The 22,739-nt window shown below is 33.5% G+C and overlaps 2 protein-coding genes, 1 long non-coding RNA gene and 1 other non-coding gene across 5 annotated transcripts in view; 2 read left to right on the top strand and 2 right to left on the bottom strand.

Moving 5' to 3' along the window:
- The window catches only part of LOC144556911 (disease resistance protein RPP13-like), a 79,028-nt gene that overhangs the window by 19,509 nt on the left and 36,780 nt on the right, over window positions 1–22,739 (bottom strand). The window lies entirely within an intron of this gene.
- On the bottom strand, window positions 2,913–8,491 carry LOC144557581 (coniferyl alcohol acyltransferase-like). 2 transcript variants are annotated; one of them, XM_078306175.1, is made up of 3 exons: window positions 8,177–8,491; window positions 6,175–6,378; window positions 2,913–4,001 (listed from the first exon to the last, which is right to left on the bottom strand). In XM_078306175.1, exons 1-3 carry the CDS (start codon window positions 8,417–8,419, stop codon window positions 3,063–3,065), a joined length of 1,386 nt encoding a protein of 461 aa, XP_078162301.1. In that variant the 5' UTR covers window positions 8,420–8,491; the 3' UTR covers window positions 2,913–3,062. The 2 variants fall into 2 exon arrangements, with proteins under 2 accessions (XP_078162301.1, XP_078162302.1); XM_078306176.1 differs by lacking the exon at window positions 8,177–8,491 and adding an exon at window positions 6,690–7,165.
- LOC144557503 (uncharacterized) lies at window positions 17,112–19,438 on the top strand. Its single transcript, XR_013512677.1, has 3 exons — window positions 17,112–17,396; window positions 18,255–18,656; window positions 19,158–19,438. It is a non-coding gene; the product is annotated as an uncharacterized LOC144557503 (long non-coding RNA).
- LOC144557676 (small nucleolar RNA snoR103) lies at window positions 22,544–22,648 on the top strand. Its single transcript, XR_013512755.1, has one exon. It is a non-coding gene; the product is annotated as a small nucleolar RNA snoR103 (small nucleolar RNA).

The raw sequence follows: 22,739 nt of genomic DNA on the forward strand, positions 1-22,739 counted from the left end.
AGTGACCTTACCACAATATTGAAAACTAAGGAAGTGTGTTTTTTTTTAATTTCTTGATCATTAGCAATCTGGTTCTATATTTTCTATTAATAATATTGCTAATTCATTATCACTACTGCTGATGTTATTAACATGATATGTTTTTCCTTAAATTTGTTGTAGGCTACAAGTGTGTTGGATGTAATTGGATTGTGCATGATATAATTGGGTAATTGTGGAACAAGCTGGTTAATTGGGTAAATGAGTATTGGTATGGTTCAATACAAGTTTTCCAGAGCTTCTAATTCTCTTCTTATTTTCATATGTTAAGTTTTTGTTCTTACTTGTATAATTGAATTTATTTGTTCAAATTTCATGTAGGAGGCGGCACAGTTGATAACATTGAAGAATGTTGTACTTTGTGGATCTTAGATGTTGTGTCTTATAATAAAAAAGGCACAGTTGATAATATCAGGTGTGTTTTTTTTTGTCTCTTAGATGTTGTGTCTTATAATAAAAAAGGACAAAAAGTTAGGCATATTATATATAGAAGGACAATCTAAAGTTCTAATTAGTGATTTGACTCGTTTCTTTTAATTGTTCAGATTTTTGAATTAGCCAGATATTACCATAAAGAGTAGCAGTATGTATATTAAGCCCATCATATATTTCAATTTTGTATCAATACATGGTACTCACATCAAACAACAGCATCGATAGATGACAGTAAGTGTCACGCCTTGTGGCAGCAGGTGCTTGGACCTTGTGGCGTGAGTGAATTTATTATTTTCAGTTTAGGAGCTACTTTTAACTTGTCAAACCTTTGTACTGACTATCACTTGCATTGAATTTATTATTTTAGGATATTTCTTCGAGCATCACTGGCCTCTTCTCAGTATGTAGTATGCCAATTTCCGAAAATGTTGCCTGCTTTGGTTGCTTAATAAAGTTTAAACTAGTACTTCATTATACCCATCCTTGCTTGTGTGACCATGATTATATGCAAAGCATTTTTTATTTTTTCAAATTGCACCTCATATCAATAAAATAGAGCTTGATAGTGCACCTTGCAGATGTTCATTACTAGTATGAATTTATGTTCATGACTTGAAAATGTTTAATGTTTTCAGTTTGCTGGCAAGTTTAGAAACAGTGGCCAAACATGTGTATGTGCAAACATAATTTTGGTACAAGAAGGTAATCTTCCCTTTTTTTTGTCTTTCCAGTAAGTTTTACTTTGCATTTGTTTTTCTTTGTTCATTTGATAATTGAATAAATCAAAGGGTGCATGGAGGGTTGTTGTGGCTTACTTTAAGGCCGATTGAAGCTTAATTGCACAATTATGGTGTATCAGTTCCAGACTCAAACTGTCCTTTTCGGACAATATGTTGTACAATCCCTATTACTTGTTCATTATCCTTTAAATAAAATTTTCAACTATTTTTTAGGTACTTATGAATAATTTGCAAATGTTTTTCTAAAGGTTGTTCATAGTATGCAAGTTGGTAATGATGTAGCTTCTTGAAGGTGCATTTCAGGTATTTCTCCCTCCCATGCCTCTCTCTGTAGATTTGTATTATTCAATTATTTGCAACTTTTAATGAAGTATGCTATATTACTTTGCAGGTTATATTGTGAGAATATTTTGTTAACTCATAGGGGGTGAGTTTATTTTGTTAATGCTTGATAGGTGGGCACATTTTGGATATATTTAGAAGCCACCTCTTTTATTATCAATGATGTTGTTTTACTTCTTTTTAAATTTTGGTTCAATGTAAGATAACTATACTATGTTAGTAAATGATTATTAGTTGCTTTATACTTATGTTTCAATGTGTTTTATGTGAATGTTATTGAATGGGAAACTGGGAATTGTAAAAAATTAATGGGTTGGTACCAGATTGGTACAAAGAGGGGGGATTGTAGAATTGGAGCATGCTAATTTTTAGCTATTTCCTATTATTATATACGTTGGTATGTCCATGCAAATAGTATGAACTGCATTCAAAACATGTCAATAATCACCCATGCAATAAGTTAATAATTTTCTCATGCTAATAGTTAGGTGGGATCCATATTCCCTTGCCTTGCATATAGTCAGGTGGGACCCACGGGTGTTAGCCTTGCATATAGTCCAGTAGGACCCCCGATTGTTAGCCTTGCATATAGTCAGGTGGGACCTATGCTGCCTCCCCTTGCAAGTACTAAAAATGGGGTCAACTCTGAAAGTAGTTGCATGCGCCCTTGTTGCAAGGGTATAGGCTTGCAACAAGTCTATTGCAAGGGAGTCCTTGCAACTACTTAGCAGTTGTGAGGGAAGTTGTTACAAGGGTATAGTTGCAAGGGTAAACGCATGCAACAAGTGTTTTCGGACTTGTTGCAAGGGTATCGCCTTGCAACAAGCTAGTTTTCAGGGCATGCAATAAGTTAGAATTCTAGTAGTGTAACCTATAAAGAAATTAATGAGCAAGTACGATGTAATAGAACATATATCTCCAATTATTATTCCTTCCACTATTTATATCCTTCACCACAGACAAAGCTCAAATTAACAGAACAAAATTGAGAGAAACAGCAGTAGTGATATAAAGATTTGGTCATAGATAGGCATGCATGAAGAGATAGCGAGTCGAATGCAGCCAAGATGACTTACCGAAAACCAAACAAAACCCTATTAATACAAAGAGAGTTGGTTGTCCCATATGGCTCTCTTCTTATCACGCTCGGCCTTTTCATGGATACTAAGGCAATTTTTTTTTTTAGGAAATGAGTAAAAACAGAGGTCAGATTTGCACCTGAATATTTATTAGAAATTTTTCTAACCAATTTTGGAACATGCGGTGCATAAAACTTAAATTTAAGTAAGGATCATTGGTAATGTCTTTCTAACTAGATATTATGAGCACTAATGAATTGAGAACATAGAGCAACCGTGAATTACAAAAGAAGAAATATATATCTCCAATAAACAAGTTTTTAAGAGGTTCTAAACAAGTTCATTTGCTCTGTATCATGCACACCAGCTCTAGTACAATATATCTCGACTAAGTATATATACGAAAAACAAGTTCATTTGCTCTGTATCACGCACTGAGAAAGTACTCCATCGTCAGTTGACGGAAGATAGTTGGTTCTTCCTCCATCACTGCGACAATACTAGGCGCTGCATGTGTGTAGACAACCCAATCCCCGGTCGGCTGTGGAATCGGCATCAGGTATCCAGCCTTTCCTCCCGAAGGAAAATGGTACGAGCCAAATGTTGCCTTACCCCAACCGAAATCGATATCAGGAAACCCTCTCCCTGATGACACTACACAAGAAACAGACTTATCCTCTTCGTTGCTGTCTCCGAGGTATATTCTTGCTGCTGTTGGCTCTGGACGGTGGGCCTCCACCCAATCCAGTAGCCCAAGGAAGTGTTTTTCTGTTGCAGCTGGTGATAGCCATTCATGCACTTCCTCTGCCACCTCAGTGAGTTTCATATCGAGCAAGGTTTTCACGTGTAAATTCCCAAATGGTATAGATAGCACATTGCCAAAGTAACTCTCCATAAACTTTTCACCATGAACACTTTTCATGCGCGAGTGGCCATCCACGACCATTCCTATTGAGCACGACTTTTCACCCTGATTGGCTGATCTGGCCAAAATTTGCCAGAGATAGGCAGTGAAACAAACCAATTTGCTACGTCTATTGCCGGCTATTTGTTGGAGCCTGGCAATGTCAGTGGCCGAGACGTAATAAATGCGATTGACAGATGCAGAGAAGGTTATTAGTGGGTTTGGTGGGGGGCAAAGTGAAAGAGGGGTAAAAAGTCGGTCAATAAAGGGATCAAGAGGGTTTGAAGGGAAGAGGGGCCGAGAAGAGAGGAGAGACCGACAAAAGGAAGGCATGCGGCTAATAGGTTGGCCAAGTGCAGTATCAGCCCAGGCTGACATGAACATGTTAAATGAGTAGGCATCTGCAACACGGTGATCAAACATGCATCCGACCACCACGCCACCACACCTCAACTCAGTGACCTGCATTAATAATGGTAAAATTGAAAAATAAAAAAATAATGATTACAGTGTTGATGATGATGATCAAGTGACTAAGAAATATGGATAATGAAAATTTAATACCATGAATTCCATTATTGTCTTATGGTTGGATTTATTCTTATTTGCACTTATCATTCAAAGATATTCTAATTTTTCTGATTTTCTCTGTACGTTGAAGTTGAGGTTATTTGGATAAATCAAACTCAGTCTCTGCATGAAAGGCAGATGCCATTGTACAGGGGGGGTCCAAATGAGCTACCAAATTTTCATGTTTCTTCAAGTTCAGGATTTGGTAGCACTTTTTATTTTTTAATGTTTCTTTCATGTCGAAACAAATTAATCGAGGGACTCAGGTGGCCCTGATTAAGTTCGTTCTTGATTTGGTTGACAGGGTTATTGACTTCTAAGTTGTCACCAACTCAAACATCAACTCAAACATTTTTCATGTTATTTGCTTGGTTGAGGGGGTTATTTTGACATTTTTCACTGAATTACTCACTTAATTGTTACTACAAAACTGTGCATTCAGCCATGTACCTGTAATTTTCACATTTTATTCTTAGATAACACATTTTTAGTTCAAATGCAAGTCAAAATGCTACATGCAATTTTGCTAGTAATTACTATCAATTAGCACTGACGTGGCGATTAACATAAAAAGCCTTAACAAAATATTTGATTGCATGCATAAAGTACACATAATATAAGATAACTTTTAATAAATTTTGCTTTTGCTATGATGTAATTTGTTTTTATCAGTTCAGATATTTAATTATTGTGTTCTCGGTTCACACTCCAAATGCTGATGGTTCACTGCCAACACAACAATATTTGTATATATAGGCAAGGTCAGCTATGGACTTTGTAAGTTGCAAATTACCTGTAACAAAAGTTTAGCCTTAGAACTAGCGGCAAAGACACATGATCTCCATATGAGAAGTCATGGGTTCAAAACCGGAACATCATTTATTGTAATAACAAGAGTATTAAATAGTTGAATGGCTTGACCTCCAAGTTTATTCACAAAAAAAAGGATAGCCTTGACTCAGTAGTAATGAACTTCCACCTCATAACCGAAGTTGAAGTTGCTCAACTAAATGACATAATTAAGATTATTACTAATTAATCTCTCTTTCTTAAGTTAAGTGCTCACCTATGTCAAGTTCCTATATTCGTGGATATAGGTAAGAAAAAGAGAATTTTTAATTTGTTAGCTTCATGTCCAAATTTATTGAACAAAATAATTCTTTAACATATGAGATTTGTGATGGCCTGATAGGTGATTTATAATAAGTTAAACATATATTGTAGAATTTTGATTCCTTCACAACTCAATATGTGTACATGCATGCTGCTAGGTTATGTTGATATTCTCAATTGTTTTTTTTTCTCCAATATCCATTGCACACCTGGGTTGATCATGAATGTGAAACACAAATAGGAATAGCAAATAGAGTTGAAAAGGTATTATATAGTTTAGTGCTAGGGATATAATTTATAGGGGTTTATCTCTTTTCATTCAAAAACAAAGGTCAATTTCCTTAGTAACTCACTCGAAGCAGTCCATCGGTTGTTTTATTTATGGGAAAAACTGTAATGTACTAAAATTCAATTATTATTCAAAGAAACTATAAAATCTGATGAATATCTTCCCAATATAGGAAGCTGAACTGAATAACCATGTACAAAAAAAAATATTCTACTTAAAGAAGTTTTTTTGAGAAGAAGTTAATTTTGGTTTCTCTGGAAAGTCGTCATCTTCAATGTCTGTAAATTTAGGCCAAAATTTAGCATTTTTTTTTATTTCCATACAGATTTTTTTTTCATTATTCAATAAATTTTTTGCGGGCCATTTAATATATAATATAATTTTACACATTTCCTACTAGTGTGCATAACACTGTTCATGTGCTAGCAAGAGTGGTAAATGAAATACTGTTAGGAGTTGAAGACTTTAAGTCTCAGTACTAGAAGATTATAATTTTTTTATATTAATCTGACTGTGATATGATTACCGGAAAAATTAATCGGAGCGGAGTGCATGTCCAACTGACAAAAGAAATCTATATTTTTTCAAAATTATATGAATATAGCTGCAAATTATCGGGTAATATGTGATAATTTATGTAGCATCTTCATAAAAATAACAAACCTGAATGGAGACGATGCCATTCTTTTTCTTAGGCACAAGTTTAGTCTCCACGCTATCATCTGGGTTGTACAAATTGAGCTCCCTCAACTCCACATCAGCATACGCCACTGTCAGATCGACACCTCTGTTGTTGCACACTATTTCTGGCTCACCAGCAGAGTTAGTCGCCACCTCACCAGCTAGAGGGTAATATGTTACCAAGACCTACAGTGTATATATATATATATTACCATCAATAGATATATAGCTGCATATACGTTTAATTATCTATTACGCGTTTGAAGTCTTGATGCTTCACCATAGTTCAAAAAATCGGCCGATTCCGAGTCAACTCGGCCGATTCAACTCGGAATCAGACGGGACCGATCCGATTTTTACCCGATTCTCAGGTTTATGCGAGTTTTTCAGAAAAAAATCGGATGAACAGTGACGGAATCGGCCGATTTTCCGATTTTTCCGGCTGATTTTCACCGAGTTGAGCCGATTCAAAGCAAAAATTTCCGATTCTAACTAACCTGGACTGTGCGGTGAGGAGATCGGCTGAGGAGACCGCTGAGGAGAAGACCCATTCGAATTTCGATCGGCTGAGGAGAAACCATTCGCGGAGGAGAACTTGAGAATCCATTCGTTGAGGAGAAACCATTCGATTTTAATTGGAGAAGGAAATGAGTACGGTGGAGGAGAAGAAATGAGAAAGGGTGCCGGACCCGAATATTTCATTAAATAGAGTTAATTCCCTTCCCTCCTTATTCAATCGAATGGATCAAATGGTTTCAATTTTCGTGCTAGAAGTATATCCAACGGATAAAAAAATTCCAGAATATTATAGAGGTTCTAATTGATTTGAATTGAGTGAGTTAATTAGATTTCAATTGAAATTGATTTGAAAATTCGTACTACTCGAAATTTACCGTTCTAATTTATAATCCGATTAATTCAATATTAAATTATATGTATTCAATTAATTATTTATTAATCAACCTAACCGACTATATTTGAAATTAATTCTTTTATAATACAAATTTTTGTGAATGACCTACGTGAATTTTCTAAATTATAGTACTCTTATAACTCGTAAAATTATAATTATAATCACATCATAATAATTCATCATTTAATTTATAGATTTAATATTTGTTTCAAACAGATGTTTCGATCCTATTTAGAAAAAAAATCATATAAAAAAATTATTTGTGATGTATACTTAGTTAGTACATTGATCAATTATTATCTAATTAATAAAATTTTAATTTATTGTAATTTACAAATCGTTCGTTAACATAGTTTTTTTTATTGTAATTTTAAATTTTAAATTAATAATATAAGTTCTAAACAAGATTAATTAGTAAAAATTTTATTTGAGTGAAAAATTTTAAATTTATCATGATTAATATTTATTTAAAATTTTGGGATATAACAATTTGAGTGTAATATTGTCTTAATTAACATAGTTTTTTTAGAAATTATTTTTATCAATTTTGTCCTGCTTTTTGGCTACAAAACAAGGCTTCTGCCAAAAATACCCGAGTTACCGATCCGATTCTTCCGATTCCGGCCGATTCATCCGATTCTAGCTCGGCGGTCAAAAATCTGATTCCGATTCCGATTCCGATTTTTTGAACCATGTGCTTCACTGCTTCCTACTATTGTATGCCGTATGCCAAATCTAAGTTTACATGTACTTTAAATTATATTTGTACGTGTTCTCTTGGTATATCTCGTTTGAAAATTAATAACCTAGTCTACGTCATTCAACTCCTCCAAATTTTAAAAACCTTAAGAAACACGATCAGTTGTCTTTCTCTAATCCAAATACAACCAAGTCTCAGAAAAACGAACTATTGTACATGCATGAACTTCTATCACCTAAATTTCTAAAACCTACAGTACAATTTCACCTTAGCTTTTTGTCAATTAAATTAAATGTAATGGGCATAACTGTAGGCATGTTAATCCCTAATTTTTGAAGTACATAAATTGCACACTCATGTTGAGATATGACCTTTGCAAGAGCCACTTTGAGGGTTGCAACCATGGCCGGAAAGGTAGTGGGCCCCACAGAAGCAGCATTACTGTCAGAGATTGGTGAAGGTTTTTGGAAGCAGAAGAAAACACCGACGTCAATGGGCGGGAGGAGAAGATCAAAGTTCGACTGAGGTAGCCTGTGCTCCTGCACTGGCACCGTGGCTGCCACAGTCTCAGTCGATTTTATCATGACATCATATCCCTTTGCCTCTGCCCCCATCTTAGAATTTTGCTTTGTGTATGTTTTGTATTGTGTGTACGGGTGATGGTGGTGTTACCTTTGAGCAAGGTTGAGATGTGTTTGATATAATGTAGAGGTTTTATAGGAGGGAGAAGAGGTCAGGTGAGTAGAAAAATTATCTTAGAAATTACTTCATCTATACACTATTACAGATACAGTGTATACATTGACTATTACAGATACAGTGCATACACTATTACAGATACACTATCTTAGAAATTACTTTCATCTATACACTATTACAGATACAGTGTATCCATTGACTATCTTAGAAATTACTTTCATCTATACACTATTACAGATACACTATTACAGGTTGTTTAAGAACTTTGCATATTTTGCCCTGTAAGTCTCTCACTTTACATCTCAAACCATAGATTGTCACAATCAAACTCTTAACTAGAAGCTGAAATGCTAAGCTTAAATTTTTGAGAAAAAAAAAAATAAGAGGATGGGCTAGGAACTTCTATGGGGAAAAGAAAATGGCTAAACAGAAATTGATTAAGGAATTACATAAGTTATAACTTTTACAAGACAGTAGGGAACTTTCAGACGAGGAATACATACATTGGGCTTCTCTTAAATCTCAATTAGATTTGGTGTATTTAGAAGAGGAAATCTATTGGAAAAATAGATCAAAACAATAGTGGTTAGAAGCTGGAGATCATATTACGAATTTTTTTCATGCTATTGCATCACATAGAAATAAGAAAAATAGATTCAATTCTTTAGATATAGAAGGTCAAAACACTACTCATGTAGGTGACATGAAGAAAACAGGCAGTAGAATACTATCAACAATTAATAGGTGTATCAGGTACTAAATTTGCACATTTATATGATACTTTTCGGGATGAAACAAATAAGGTTGTAGAGATAGATAAAGTATTGAACAACCTAGCTATATCGGTCCAGGAACTAAAGGAGGCAGTGGGTTCTCATTTCTCTTTTATCATACCTTTTGGGATGTAGTCCAACAAGATATATTTTCTTCTTGTACCCACTTTTATGAGCATAAACTAGATTTACATATTTTAAACAAATCGATTATATGTTTTATGAGCATAAACGCGAATGTTAATTTGAATACATAAATATAAATTAAGTTATATTTTAATCTAAATTTCATCATGACGTTTTTTTTTTCTATTAATATATTATAAAAGTTATATTTTAATATAAAACTTATTAGATTTATTAATTATTTTTTAGATGTTTTAATTGTTTTTAGATATTTTAATTGTTTGGTTAGTTATGTGAAGTTTTATTTGATAATTGTTTGAATATATGAATATGTGGTCAAATGAGAATTAACTAAATAACTAATAGTTGATGTCATAAATTAAAATTGAAAAACAACATAAAAGCAAAAATAAAAACCAAAATTGTCACTACAAATTAAAATTACAACAACATAAAATAAAAAAACATCAACGTTGGCGTTGACGTTGGCGTCTATTTTAAGAAGATCCTCTTGAGGAAGATGGTCAAAGATGGTCATGTTTCTACTTGTCTTCCTGCTTCATCTACATTATAAGTGTATAAATAAATGAGAATTTGTTTAAGAGAGAATAAATAAAATTAGTATATGTAAATAATTAAATCATGCATTACCTACTGTATTCCTATCAATGATTTCTAGATGAGCCTGATGTCCGAGTCTCCGACCTTACATTCATATCCGCCTCGCATGCTTGAAGAGATTCTGGAATACATGTTGAGAACACAACCGATGCACACATTGATCGGTAGACTCATCACATCCGAGACGTGGATCATGGAAGATAGATTTATGTTCGCTTACAAAAGTATGCTACAAAGTTTCAGGTACAGCTAGCTGTACCAGTTTAAACCTTGAATCAACTCTCGTCTAAGACTGCAAGTGCACAATCCTATCCGTATAGTATAATAAGGTATCGATCCTCAGGGACGGTATAATTCGACTCTAAATTCTTACTAATCTGAGTTAGGTACTAGAAGTGTAGAAAGTTGGGTTTGGTTTGTTTATATTCCCTAATTTCAAGTGACAATTCAATTAACAGTAAATGAAAGCAATTAAAGGTTTTGGTTTTGAACAATGATAAAAGGCGTTCCCAGGGTTTCAGGTTTCATCCCAAACTTTTCCCTCTCTGGACCTATCATCCGACTCGCATCATTTCTGATGCGACCCGTTTGATGCGACTTGCATCATTTCTGATGAGTCCCAAACTTTGACATGTGTTCGTATCTAAGTTGATTTCTTGTGCGAGGCTTCAACCTGTAACTCTCACCTACTGGTATCTGACCTAAATTGATTGCTTGGTTTGCTAGAAGTATCCACAACCTTTCGATAATGGAAAGTTCACCTCTCGGCTACTATTGATCTTAAATCTACTTCAAATACTCAATCACAATTGCAAGAAACATCAAGGTCAAATTACTAGAAGAGATGCTATAGACATCTAACAGTAGACAATCAAGAATCAATCAAGCAATCAAAATCAAGCAATCAATGAATACTCAAACAAAGAATCACACAAGTTCAAACTTAGATCAAAACAACATGCAACTCAAAGACAAAGTTTAGAGACTACATCCTAACCCTAGGAACTAAAGTTCTACTCAAACATGGTAAAAGAAAGCATAAAAGAGAGAGAGAATAGGCAGATCATGATGAAGCTCGAAGATCCAAGGTGGATTGGAGAGGATCTTGCAATCTTCTCTTCTCTTCTTCTTCAAGCAATCTCAAATCTCTCTCTTCTCTCTTGATCTCTGCTCTCTAAGTGATCTGGAATGTAAAGGGGAAAAAAGCTCCCGAAATTCTGGCATAGGACCTGCTTATATAGGAAACAGATCTGACTTGGGGCTTATCAGGTTGAATTTGAATTGGGCGGCAACCCGTGATGCGACTCGCATCAACTGGTCTTCAAGACTGGAATGAGGGTCGCATCATCTGGGTCGCAAGGCATGAGTGAGGGTCGCATCATATCTTCCCGGAGTCTGCCATTTGCCTGATTTCGCCTGATTCCTGCAAAGTAAGAACCAAAACATAGCAGTACCACATTCTATGGATATTCAATGTAAAAGGCACTATTTGTTGGTTCAAGACATAGATTTTTGTATGGAAACAAGTCGAAATAATAGGTCTAATAAGGTGGTATCAATTTAATCCTCAAATATCTACAAAAGATTTGGTTATTTCTAATGACTTCCAACCGCAACTATCTCATAAAAAGACTCCCATTTTTTTTGCACTTTCTTTCTCCACAATTTTGAAGCTAATGAAAGCAATTATTTTTCGGCATCGTATGCACATGCCATCAGCAACCGATCCTGGTATCGTTCCGACATAAAACATACTTCGATACTAATCACTGGTCTGAGGAAACGTTATTGCCGCATTAATACACGGCCCATATGCCCATGCCGCTGCCGTGAAATACCTATCTGATGAATCATCAATTGAACTCGAGGGCACACAATATTGGGTTTTAATTGGTCTGAATAACAAACTACAATTTTAAAAATAATAACCCAACAAGTCTTTACAACATAAATTGAAAAAATAAATAATTTAAATTTAAAGAAATAAAAAAACTTATAAAAATCATAAATTGCTAATTTTCTCTCTTCTTCTGTTTTTCTCTTCTTCTCTTCAGAATGGGCTGTGAGAGAGAAACAACGACACCTATTTATTAAACTCTGGCTCGAATCTGCAAAATATATAATTTACTAGATTTGTCTTTTCACAAAATAATTTTTCGAAAAGAGAAACCTGGATCCGCAAAATTATTTTTCGGATCCAAGGGTTGATCCGGGAAATTATTTTGCGGGTTGGACACTTTCAAAATTTTGACAATCAGACCGTAGATTTGGAAATTTTGAATTTTTTATTAATATTAATAAAAATTTCAACTTATCATTGATGAACGATGAACTCATCGTAACCTGGAAGTCCCATGTGTTAAGTGTTACTATTACTTCCATAATAATATAATATGAGAAATTTAGATATATACCCATCATAACTTTGTCAATTAGATATATCCATCATAACTTTGTCAATTAGTTATTTCCCCATCTAAACTTACATAATTTGTAAATATCCCCATTACTTACTTTAATCAATAAAAACACAAATTAATATTAATACAAAAAATAAAATGCCAGTTTTACCCTTACCTTTAAAATACAGCATCGGCAAGGACCTCAGCTTCATTAGCGACACTCATCTCTCCTCTTCCTTTTCTTTTTTTACCTTAGTTCTTCTAAACACCGATCAATCCTAATTTTTCGATTAGAAGATTTGCAACTGGTTTGGTTGCAGTTGTTATTTCTATGACCCAAAAGAGGGTCAAGTTCTCCACAGCAGAAAACATTCGATCGTATCGCTTCACTTTATTTTTTACCTTATATCATGTTTTCCCATGCTCTCTTGAATTAGGAGATCACTATTCTGAAATATATATTTTCATGCAAAACTTAGGACCAATGTAATGCATTGAACATTAAGATTTGGAAATTTATTGTTTGTATTTGTTTTTGTAATTAAATTAATGAAATGCATGCGCTGCAACAACAATAATAGTGATGCAATAATAACTAAGGTATTATGTATTATATGATATAAAAATAGAGATGTACAAAGGTGCAACTGGGTGCGACGGGATGTGAAGAAGAGGAGAAAGGAAGGGGAGCGCGTGCACATGGGTAAAATTGGCATTATATATTTTTTTTATTAATATTAATATGTGTTTTTAGTTAATTAAAGCAAGTAATGGGGATATTTACAAATTATGTAAGTTTATATGGGGAAATAACTAATTTTTAACTTTTGATGGGGAAATATCTAATTAACAAAGTTATGATAGGTATATATCTAAATTTCTCTAATAAACTTAGCCATGGGGGTCGATGTGATTACAAAAAGCAAAGGAGGCAATAATTGACCAATTACCAGATGTTAAATGTTTAGGCCGCCTACCCCTTTGTTATATTTTTTAGGGGCCCATTAGGTACCAACTACCCTTAATTACTTGTGTAATTGAAGGAAAGAGAAGAGCCCTATAATAATTTAACTACAAAACTATAACCTTAGTGGCCCTTACAAGTAAGAAAGCTGATCCAATGTCTCAAAAAACTTTTTTTTAAAAGGTTATCTCAAAATCTTTTATGTTCTACATATATCTTTAGATACATCAAAATATGAGAATATTTTATTTATTTTTATATGTTAGAGGTCAAGTAATATATCCAACTATAAAAAGTAGATGCTGACGTTATGTTAAAAAAACTGTCGTCCCATTATTAATGGAGAGCTGGAAGATAGAGATTGGAAAGCGAAAGGACATTCACCGTAACATGCTATAACTTATAAGAATGCCTTTTGTTTAGATGTTTTTAGTACTACGAGGTTACCAAGGAAGGAAAACACTATAAAAATATATATTTCGGAAATTGTGTCAAAAATATTTTATTCAGCAAAAGGTAAAGTATTTTAAAAACCGTGAACTTAGTGTAAAGCTCCGACTTTCTAAAATGGTGGAATTGCAACTTAAAATAAAATAAAATAGTAAAAAATCACTGATCCGGTGGTCCAGAAATTTTTACTGTTTTTTATTATTCATAGTAAAACAACAATTTTCAATGTGGCTTAATAAATAGTAAAAAAATTTCAAAAAATGTAAAATTTAGTCTCCAAGCACATTTCAATATAGAGATCACATCTAACAGTTCGGATCGGTTGTTTGGACTTTCAAAATGAAAATATGGCATGGAGTACAAATGCATTTTACTCCATGGCTCACCGTAGTCAATCTCATATATATATATATATATATATAGAGGTGGGCTACGGTGAGTTGCGAAGTAAAGCGACTATTTTACTTCACGCTCATATTTTGCGATTTTTAAGTTCAAAACGTCGATCCGAACCGTTCATCTTGTTCTCCATATTGAAATGTGCTTGGAGACCAAATTTTACATTTTGTGGAATTTTTTTACTATTTATTAAGCAATTTTGAAAGTCGCTGATCTGATGGTCCAGAAAATTTTACTGTTTTTTACTGTTCACAACAAAACAGCAATTTTCAAAAATGCTTAATAAATAGTAAAAAAATTCCAAAAAATGTAAAATTTGGTCTCCAAACACATTTCAATATGGATTAAACATCTAACGGTTCGGATCGATCGTTTGGACTTTCAAAATAAAAATACGGCGTGAAGTAGAAACGTGTTTTACTTCGCAACTCACCGTAGCCCACCTCTATATATATATATATATATATATATATATATATATATATATATATATGAATATGGAGGTTGGCTACTCTACTTCCATAAGCATATGCTTATAATTAAGTCATTTTTTTGTTTTCAATGTCCAAATGGTTGATCTGAAGCACTTAATATGTTCTCCATATTAATATGTGTTTGGAGACCAAATTATATATTTTTTGAAAATTTTTTTACTATTTTTTTCAAGAATTGTCAAAACAGTAAAAAAAATTCTGAAAAAATAGTAAAAAATTTCAAAAAATATATAATTTGATCTCTAAACACATATTAATATGGGGAACATATTGAGAACTTTAGATCAACCATATGTATATGATCTTATCTTCTACTAATATGTAATTAATATTTGTCCTTGTCAGCCAATACATAGCATGTTCGCTTTTATTATGAAGTTATAACATTAAAGGGACGGTTGACAAGACATGTTTGTACTAGACTTAGTATTAAGAAGGAGATAGGAGTAGATTCGATGGACATCTGACTTATTTTTAGGTTCAATTAGTTCCAAAACCGTATGGTTAGCATTAAGATTTTTGTGCAGGGAAATTGAAACAGACACACACGGATTTTAATGCGATGTGCACAAATCTTGATTCAGATCGAATGGTTATTACACCCATTGAACCAAAGTACGTAGGTCTGAGGGGTATCCAACCGGCTCTAAATTCAGCAAGAAGACCTAGAGTCAACGCTCGATATGACAGGAGGGTATGCGAACAACTTTTCGATCACTTAATAAGCAATATAAAATAGTTTGATCTAATTTAATAATGTTTATGAAGTTTATATGCCGGATCAAGTTAAAGTTAACAATTTTTTTAAATGTTAGAATTATCTAGACATATTAAAAATGAATCCTATAGTTAGATATATATCATTCAATTCTTCACAGAACAAAATATATTAGTCTGCCAACCAAAGTTATGCATACAGTTTTTGCTTGTGTTAAATAGTTTGTTTTTCTTAATTATGAAATGAAAGCAATTGTGCATACATATAATATTTTAGAATTCCTATATCTAACATTTATTTGCTATTTTCAGAAATCCCACATCTGCAATAATTTTTTAAATACAATTATTTCTTTTGCAAAATTATTCTCTAATGTCTGGTGTAAAAATAAAATCATTAGGGACTTGTACTAATATGTATATGATCTATCTTCTACTAATATATATGTTATTGCTATCAATAAATAATAGATGGGTCTATATGCAATTAATTTTTGTCCTTGTCAGCCAACACATGGCAAGTGCGCTTTTATTATGAAAGTTATAACATTTGTCCTTGTTAGCCACCATTATAGAGACGGCTCGCCAATTAATGATAATAGGGACTGGTTGACAAGACATGTCTGCATTAGACTTAGTATCAAGAAGGAGATAGGAGTAGACCCGATGGGCATCGGACCTATAGGAGTAGATTCAATGAGAATTGGACCTACTTTTCGGTTCAACGAGCTCCAATACCGTACAATTAGCATTAAGATTTATGCGCACAAGTAACAAACATGCACGGATTTTCGTGCAACGGGCACATATTTTTGCAAATCGGATAGTTATTACACCCATCGAACCAAAGTACGTAGGTCCAATAGGCATCAAACCTGCTCTGAATTCATCAAGAAGACCTAGAGTCAACACTCCATACGACAGCTTGCTCTCCATACATTTTTATGGGTAGAAGAAGGAAACTGGATCCGCTGCTTTTTTTAGAGTCAAACAAGTTTGCATCCTTCGGTATTGCATCGAATTTCAAATAAATATGACATGATCGCAACCGAGCGATTGAAATTCAGTGTCTCACTACTACAGAAAATGCAACTATACACAGTTAAAGAAGTTAATGACACACAGTTCTACACTTGTGTCTGCGTGCGTCGTGTATGAAAAGGTCAATACATTGTACACAGATCCGCATATCTCATAAAATGTGTGCATATATGTTATATATTTTGTTAAATTATGCAAGTAAAATTAATGTTGAATATACTAATTGTTTTTGTATGTTGAATGTTAAACGAGTTATTGTTTTGTGTATATTATACATGTTCAATTCTTGAATAATGAATGTATAATATTGTATGTTTAATGACTATCAAATATCACTACTACAAAAAGATTGATTACTAACAGGTTATTAGCCACGGTTCCGAAATTTATTTAATGAGCCGTGGGTAAAAAAGGAAGTGAGATGGTCGGAGGACATGTATACACGGTTAAACCGTGGTTGTTGTGCTTCAAACAATTTAAACGTGGGTAAAGAAATGATAACTGAGTGACGGTGCTATTTACCCACGACTGGGATTGGAGGAGCCGTGGTTAATGTGGTGTGAGTAGAAAAAGTTTAGCATTTAACCACGGCTCAAAGTCGTGAATAAAAGAGTGTGAGTAAAAAGATGTGGAAAAAAAGTTTGAGCCGTGGGTAAAAGGGTGCCAAAATCCTCTTACTACAGTTTTCATTTGCCTCTATCTATCACACGACAGTATTTTCATTTGCCTCCCTCTCTCCCTCTCAAAACTCAATACGAGGGTTTGTAATTTCAAAACTTCACCCTCTCTCTTCGCCGCTCAGTACAAATTCGCCCCTCACTCTCCGCCGCTCAACAACATCGCCGCCCTCCCCCTCTCCTTCCGCCGCTCAACGCAATGCTGGACCCCGTCTCTCTCTTGGCATGGTGAGTGCAGATTTTTCTGTGTTTTCGTTCAATAACTGCCCAAAGGTTTTAATTAGATGAAATTCTTGTCTTGTCCATTGATTATGTGGAAGTCGATGCCTATCTATTTGGTGTTTGGTAATTCATATTTACTGTGTCTGTAAGGTGTTCGACAAAATTCCACAAAGATTAGTTTTGTTATTTTCACGGGGACTTGACACGAATTTCATCCAGTATGTTAGAAATTGAATTTACAACACAATTTTTACATGTGGTAGAAATTTTTAAGATTCAATTTTTTTTCTTATATTATACTGCAAGTGAGTCAGTGCAAGTAAAACTTATCTCCAGTTCTCCACCACTGCACTTGTACATTTGTTGCATGTACTTCGTAATCTCCATTATGTATGATTAAAGAATCAAAACCTTGCAAATTAAATAGAGTAACAACAGGTTCAAGAGAAATTCAACCTTGAACAAGCCTCCTCTTATACAGAACCAGTTTTACTTATTAACTTAAGCTTGCTCGCTTTCGTTCAGTAATCATGTGAGTCATGACATAATATTCATTATTGGTTGAAAATATATTTTATATTATTTTTGGATCATGAGTAATGTTTGTTTATTTTTTATATTACTTGTGCAATCACCAATACATAAATTAAAAATAATACAAGTTACAGCATTAGTTGCTAACAACATAATTATTGGCTTAGTTATTCACACTTCAGTAATTTATTTTGATAAAAAGCACCTAGAAGGTTAATTTATTGACCAACTTAGATCAGTGTTGGGGTCAAGTTTTAGCTGGATCAATTTTGTGTCTTGTATGGTTATGATCATATTGTATCTTGTTTTCCGGTGATTGTCATCTTTCAGGGTCAATGAAGGTCAGGTTGGGCTTAGGCTGTATGTTATTTCTATAACAGCAGCGTGGCAGAAAACGAGCTCTCTTTGTAATATCAGATTTCATGATTTTTCAGTTACTGTTACTTTATGTCTTAGGGGCATGTCAGAGATTTGTTCTGAATTGGTTGCGTGATATGTGCCATGTCAGGTTATGCCATCTCCACTTTATACTAAAGTCAATATTTAGTTAGTTTTGATCAGAATTGGTTTGTTTATTTCCTTTGTACAATTACCAAAGAAATTCACACTAATAACCTTTTCACTTCTGCAATTCAATGCCAGTGACAGTACTTGGGTTGAGAGTACGGATATTATGTGATGAAATTCACGCACTCATTCGTCACAAGGCATCAAAAAACCATTCCAAAGAATGTATGTTAGTTCTGTTTACATTATTATTATTTTTTGACAGAATTGCCATGTGTTCTATGTTATTATATTTGTGCTATAAAACGCTGGTAGAGGAACCCACCTGGTACCGAACTTGTTCTCATTGTCTTGCTTCTCTGGATTTGGTATCTTGCTGTAGTAACCCATGTGTTCTATTTCTTTTTCTGAATACTGATATTTTGAATTGAATTTAACCAATGTACCCAAACTTGTTTTGGAAGTATATATTTGGGTATAATTATACAAAAACTGCACTGTGTATATGTCACCTCTTAGGCTTATTAATCAGTTTTTGTTGTGCTTGAATTGAAACTTATTTAACTGAATTTGTTCAGTAAATAGATAATTTTTGGTACAAGCTTACTGAACATATGCACTGTGCACAATATCCCTCTTTAGTTCATACCTAGGTTTTCCAATAAAATCATAGGGTTTATCTAAATTTACTTGAGTTCATTTAACATTTTATAATCTTGCATGCAGTTTCTTGTGCTAGGAGTTGCATCTCTCCCGATGGATCAGTTCCATGAAATCAGGTGTATGTGAGCTAGAGTGTTCATGGATGAGCACTTAAATTGATATGTTCTAAATACTTGATTCTAGTTCTAGTTCTAATAGTTCTAAATACTTTGTAATTCTTACCGTCTACTTTTGAATGCGTATGTGGGTTATATTTAGGACAATGTTTATGGAAGTGCAAATATGATGTGTTGTACTGGGAATTGTCTAACTCTAAATAGTCTATTTATGTAGTGATTTTAGTATATATGTGATGTAGTGAGAATTCGAAGTTGTGTGATTTTTGGTATTTGAAATGGCTGTAAATATTGATATTGTTAATCAATTAAAAACACTATTATAAATATACTGAAATGGACAAATTAAATACTATTATAAATACTGCATGTCAAAAGGTGAAATGAAACGCTAATTAGGTTGGAGAAAGGGTGTGGCTAAAAGGTGAAATGAGTTAACCGTGGATAAAGGGTGTGGCTAAAAAGGTGAAATGAAATGCTAATCCGTGGGTAATCAGATTGGAGCGCTAATCTTGTCACGGTTCGGCAACCGTGATTATAAACCTTCACTTTTACAAACGTCCACATTACTCACGGTAGAGAATCCGTGAGTAATTTTAATTTTTGACCGTGGTTAATTTGTTATTTTGTACTAGTGTATGATTGCTAACTAATTATAAATCGAAAAAAAAATATCATACACGATTCTTAAAAAAATATGTGTACAAAGAGTAACAAACACGGATTTGTATTAAACAGTGATGTATGGTTTCCAAAAATCATACACGGATCACTTATAGAAATTGTCTATATAACCCTAGACATTATACACGATTGCTATGACGTTGTAGAAATCACAAGTTTCAGCGCATATTTTTTAGATCTGACACGGTTTGATTGCAGGTACCATATATGTTAGAACTATATAGACACGGTTCCGTAACCGTAAAGATTGTATGGACATTTTCATACACGATGCGTATGAACACAGTCACAAAACCATGAGTACGTCATTAGTTTTTCGGATTGTGTATAGTCGTGTTTTATGTAGCAATTAAAATACAAAAAATGATTTTACAACTCTAATGATTTTCGTGAATCTTCATATCAAATTATTATTAAATAATATAATGAAATAGAAAAAGTACCTCTGATTTTCGACGGGATACACAGATACGAAAAAAAAATTCCGATCCAAACTTTTTTTAAAAAAAGACCCTTTTAAAAATATTTTTGGAGGGAATGAAACGAGTGCATCACATTTTGAATAATATTAGCTAATATGTCAAAATCGGGTCTTTAAGATAAGAAAAGAAATTTGTTCTAAATTAGTGTTTTGTAATTAAGACTATGTAATTATGATTGAACGTTCCACCAAAACTAGTCCTTGTTAAATGAAAAGTAGATGCTGATGTTATATATGTTGAAAAAACTGTCGTCCCATTATTAATGGTGAGCTGGAAGATAGAGATTGGAAAGCAATAGGACATTGACCTGTTTTAATTAATCTTATAATATGATATAATTATTCACCGTAATTAACTTGCTAATTAAGAAGGCCTTTTATTTAGATGTTTTAGTACTACGAGGTTATCAAGGAAGGAAAACACTATAAAAAATATATTTCGGAAATTGTGTCCAAAATATTTTATCCAGAAAAAGGTGAAGTATTTTAAAAACCGTGAATTTAGTGTAAAGCTCCGACTTTCTAAAATGGTGGATTTGCAACTTAAAATAAAATAAAATAATATATATATATGAGACACAGAGAAAAATGAAAATTGAAATAATAAGAGATAAAAGAGAGGGAAGGGTAACAGAGGACCCACAAATATTATAGGCACAATTAATCCACGACTTTGACCACGACTTTAAAAAAATAAAATAAAACTATCTGTTAGCTCAGTAAGATTAAGGTTAGTATATTTTAATAACAAATCAACTGCTGTGATTGTGATGGAATATATAATTGAGCCACTGTTAGATCTGGGCCATCTAATTAAAATCAAAAGGGATAAAAAGGCCTTGGATTGGGCTAATTCGTCAGGGATAAAAAAGGCCCAGTTGGAACAATTAAAAGGTGACCTAGCTGCATCATATAGTTCTTTGAGCAAGAATTAGAGGTGGCTTGAGAGTTGAGACTACAGATATTATTTGCAGTAACACAGATTTGGAGCTTGATATTACAGCGTCGGATGAGAATGAGGGTTGGAATCGGTGCAAGCATTGCTAACGAAAATACTTGATCCACATTCAAACTTTGAGTTACTTTAGAGAATATGACTAAAATTTTGTACCATACAATAAATTGCAACAAAACTTCCTTCCATCAAAATATTTCCACCATAAAATAAATTTCGGGTATATTTAACCAGATACAAATTATTATTATTATTATTATTATTAGAAGAAATACATCTACAGTTTCATGTCAAGTATTTGGCAAAATGGACACATATTTTTGTTACACTTTTCCCAGTCTCTAAATATTTTTTGAAATTACATTATCAATGGCACATCAATAACCAAAAACTAATTAGTAGGCTGAGTGAGTGATCAATAAAAAACTTAATTTCTTCGCATTGGTTGAAGAGATGAAATGAGATAATCTGATATTAAACATTGAGAAAATAATTAACCAAATGTTCCTCTACAATTCCACCATTTAAGATCTACTCGAACAAGTTGTGCTGATTTCAAAAGCAAAGTTGTTTCATATTAAACATAAAATGTCACAAAGAATTATCATTTTGTTGTAAGTGACCACCATCATCGGCGTCACTAACAACGAACGGTGTGATACTCGGCGCCGATTTCAGAACCAGCACTGGTACGCATCTCATCTTCCCATTTCTGAAATCTCTTCTTCTTTCAAGGTTATAACCTCTAATTACACTTGTTTGTTCTCATATTTCACTTGATTTGATGATTATCTAGGTATGTATGTGGCTAATCGGGCTTCTTAAAACATCACACAGCTTACTGATAATGTCTACATGTGCAGATCTGGATCGGTAAAAGGCTTTCTTTTACAAATCTGTATCATGTTTTCTATGCTTTAGAGTCAGCATTTTGTAGCTTACAGGGACTAAAGTGTAAATGTTGCTTAAATTTCTATGTGCATGAAGGAAATTTTGCCCTTCTGAAAATTACAAGCAAGCCCTCAGTACCGGGAAAATTACCAATAAGTCCATGAAATGTTACCAAAATCATGTTTGAAGCCCAAAACTTGCTTAAAAGCCCTTACAAATTTACAAACAAGTCCCAAGACCCTAAAATCTTCACAAACAAGTCCTTTTAACCCATGACTTATTTGTGGATAATTACTAAAATGTCCTAATTCTTGGCTGGCCGTTTAAGGTTGCGTGCTTACTGTAAATATGGACAGATATAAATTACATGGTATTTAGGTGGGTTTGATAGAAGTTATGTGAGCCCACAAAGGACCATTGCACATCTCTTCTTTGTTTTCCATATTTTAGGTTTTTTTATTGTACACAAAATTCAAATTTTTTATGAAGAATTTAATGTTAATATTTCGTCTTTTTTT

The sequence above is a fragment of the Carex rostrata genome, chromosome 7 (assembly GCF_964058835.1).
Source record: "Carex rostrata chromosome 7, lpCarRost1.2, whole genome shotgun sequence".
NCBI classification, from domain to species: Eukaryota; Viridiplantae; Streptophyta; class Magnoliopsida; order Poales; family Cyperaceae; genus Carex; species Carex rostrata.

What these genes read in the sequence shown, in the direction of transcription:
- LOC144557581 (XM_078306175.1), bottom strand. Translation starts at nt 8,419, where the DNA reads ATGGGGGCAGAGGCAAAGGGATATGATGTCATGATAAAATCGACTGAG. An exon ending in TCAAAGTGGCTCTTGCAAAG is followed by an intron (nt 6,379 to 8,176) that starts GTCATATCTCAA and finishes TATACACTGTAG; the next exon opens with GTCTTGGTAACATATTACCC. An exon ending in ATGGCATCGTCTCCATTCAG is followed by an intron (nt 4,002 to 6,174) that starts GTTTGTTATTTT and finishes TTATTAATGCAG; the next exon opens with GTCACTGAGTTGAGGTGTGG.